The sequence below is a fragment of the Benincasa hispida genome, chromosome 6 (genome assembly GCF_009727055.1).
Source record: "Benincasa hispida cultivar B227 chromosome 6, ASM972705v1, whole genome shotgun sequence".
Taxonomy (NCBI): Eukaryota; Viridiplantae; Streptophyta; class Magnoliopsida; order Cucurbitales; family Cucurbitaceae; genus Benincasa; species Benincasa hispida.
The window spans coordinates 47,859,888-47,862,397 of record NC_052354.1 but is presented as its reverse complement, the minus strand read 5'-3'; the positions used below and the strand labels follow the sequence as shown (position 1 = coordinate 47,862,397).

The 2,510-nt window shown below is 36.7% G+C and overlaps 1 protein-coding gene across 1 annotated transcript; it reads right to left on the bottom strand.

Annotated features, from left to right (window-relative positions):
* Positions 1 to 319: 319 nt before the first annotated feature.
* Positions 320 to 2,281, bottom strand: LOC120080304 (profilin-1). The gene is made up of 4 exons (XM_039034940.1): positions 1,971 to 2,281; positions 1,209 to 1,346; positions 744 to 884; positions 320 to 643 (listed from the first exon to the last, which is right to left on the bottom strand). Exons 1-3 carry the CDS (start codon positions 2,091 to 2,093, stop codon positions 750 to 752), a joined length of 396 nt encoding a protein of 131 aa, XP_038890868.1. The 5' UTR covers positions 2,094 to 2,281; the 3' UTR covers positions 320 to 643; positions 744 to 749.
* Positions 2,282 to 2,510: the final 229 nt, after the last annotated feature.

Sequence of the window (2,510 nt, the reverse complement as noted above, 5' to 3'; positions counted from 1 at the left end):
CATCATACTTGTAGATGCCTAAACCGACCACAAGACCATACACTATGATGATACATTCGAACTTTATCACGAGGTATCATCACCCAAGCTTATCCATTTAGAACCTTTAACGAGTGAAAACTCATGCAACATAGCGACCTAGCAGTTTCCTCAAAATTGAAAAAAAAAAAAATCCAGTACTACGAGAATACATACTCCCCTGATGCATAAAAAAATTGTTGTACTAGAAAATTTCTCCAAAAGACCTAAAAGCAACCAAACCAAGTTATGCAGAAGTAATTAATACGAAGAAAAGAGAAGAAAAGGCAAGGAATTTATGTAAGAGCAAGATGGACTGAAAATGTCCCAACATCCCACATTTGGGTTTAGAGAGACTATTATCTCCTCATGTTATACAGGAGCCTGCTGCAAAAATCAACAGATAGAATAGAAAAGTAATTATAAATTTATGCTGAATTGGTTTACCATATCCATATTTGATGCTACAACATGGACCTCACTTGAAAACCACCACAATATTTCAAAGGAAAAAAAAAGTGAAAGAGACAACACTAATAACGAGAAACATAAGCATCACTCCTCAAGCATCAAACCCATTTCCATTCAAGAGTCCATAGACTTGTACAAACAATACACGGTTTCCCTGAAATTAGCAATCCAAAAGGTAGTATATAAGCAATAAGAGAAATATGGATGCAAATAAGATCTTTGACAGAGTTTTACGGAGTCGGTAGGAAACATACCGATATTTAGAGGCCCTGTTCAATGAGATAATCCCCAAGCCTTTCAACAATCATATTGCACTGACCAGGAGCCATTGGTTCATCATAGATGCCAATGACTAAAGCCAGACCAGTCTTCTTAACAGTAACCCCACCAGGGCCCTGAAATCAATAGATGATCTGTTTTTAAAACTCAATGGAAAGGAGAATTGTAATTTGCCCAAGTAAACATCAAAGCAATTCCACCAATGGAACAGTGCATCGGTGCCCATGTGTTGAAACTTGAAATGGTAAAAGAATTATGCTGCAGAATCCCATACACGGTGAGTTTGAACTAATCTTGGAAGAAGGTTCTCGTAGTCAGATGCAACTAATAAAGTTAATTTTAGAACATTTTCAGAATAAATTGTTTGCATGCTTATCATATATATCTCGGAGTCACAACTCAAGCAAAAAGTTAAAACAGAGTACTATAAATGTTATCACCTTCTTCCCACGAATAACAGCTCCAGGCTCCCCTTGGATTACCATATATTTTGAACCACCAATGTACAAACCAGTTGGAGCAAGCGTCCCGGGTTCATTGAAATCATTCAAGATGCCAGTAATTTCTTCAGGCTTGAGCTGCATATAACCAAAAAGAAACAAGAACATGCATTGAGAACCTCATGCAGTGGACAGGAAACGAAGAAAGTTAGATGGATCAACATCCTTTGACTTCTTCAAAGAATTCCATCAAAAATACCAAATGACATCGATCACCGAGATGGACTAATAAATAGAAATGTCACACAACAACAGATACTCAAATTTTCCTTCTCAAATAGAAGGACTTATCTTTCAGCAAAGCATCTGAACCAATTCCTAACTAATAAAAAAAATAAGTGAGAATAAAATCGAAATACTTAGAAGTAAATCTAGAAGCCTAGATGACGGTAAACAAAAACTCCAGATCTTCATTGCCTCGTATAGAATTGCATCATCAAATCGACATAAACCAAAAAGAAACAACAACAGATTCTAATTTCAATCACATCTAATGAAACTGTAAAGAATTACTCAGGAAAACCGATTTCATTGTCGCGATTCTCGAAGTAATGCATCGACCTAAAAAAACAATCAGATCAAGTCATCTAGATCTTGAATTCAAAATCCAAGCAGATCCAGTCATCGATTCCAAGCAATCAATCAAATCAATACTCGGATTTCAAATTTCCCGTAAGAAATAGAGATAGAGAGAGAGTAAACCTGAGGGAAATGTTCGCTTTTAGCCCAAACGCTGCCGTCTTGGCCGATAATGGCTGCAGATGTGAGGTGATTGCCCTCAATTTCGCACATCAAATGATCATCGACGTAAACTTGCCACGACATCTTTCCCGGCTGCTGGCTTCTTCTTCTTCTTCTTCTTCCTTCTTCTGATTCAAATCTCTTCTAGGGTTTTTCCTTTTTCTATGCTAAAATGAATTGAGAGAAAGATTCAATTTATGTCCACTGACGAAATGTGCTCCCAAATGATCCTCTCTCTGCTCTTCTTACAACGCAGTTTCCCCCGAGATAGCGTTGATGTCACGCAGTTATTATTATTTTTCCAAAAATAATTGCGATCTCATCATTCGAAATTACCTAAATACCCCTCTCTCTCCTTTTTTTCAAATTGTGTTTTGTGGGCCTTCAAAAAAGGCCATGGTGTTTGTTCCTCTCACTTTTCCATTTTTTTTTTAATTTTAATTTTAAAATAGTTGATATTATTATTCAAGCCAGCTCAAATTGGCATGTCATATCGGAATA

Coding starts and splice junctions, on each gene's coding strand:
- LOC120080304 (XM_039034940.1), bottom strand. CDS start 2,093: ATGTCGTGGCAAGTTTACGTCGATGATCATTTGATGTGCGAAATTGAG. Junction 1,347..1,970: donor AAAGCGAACATTTCCCTCAG/GTTTACTCTCTC, acceptor GGTTATATGCAG/CTCAAGCCTGAAGAAATTAC. Junction 885..1,208: donor CTGTTATTCGTGGGAAGAAG/GTGATAACATTT, acceptor TATTGATTTCAG/GGCCCTGGTGGGGTTACTGT.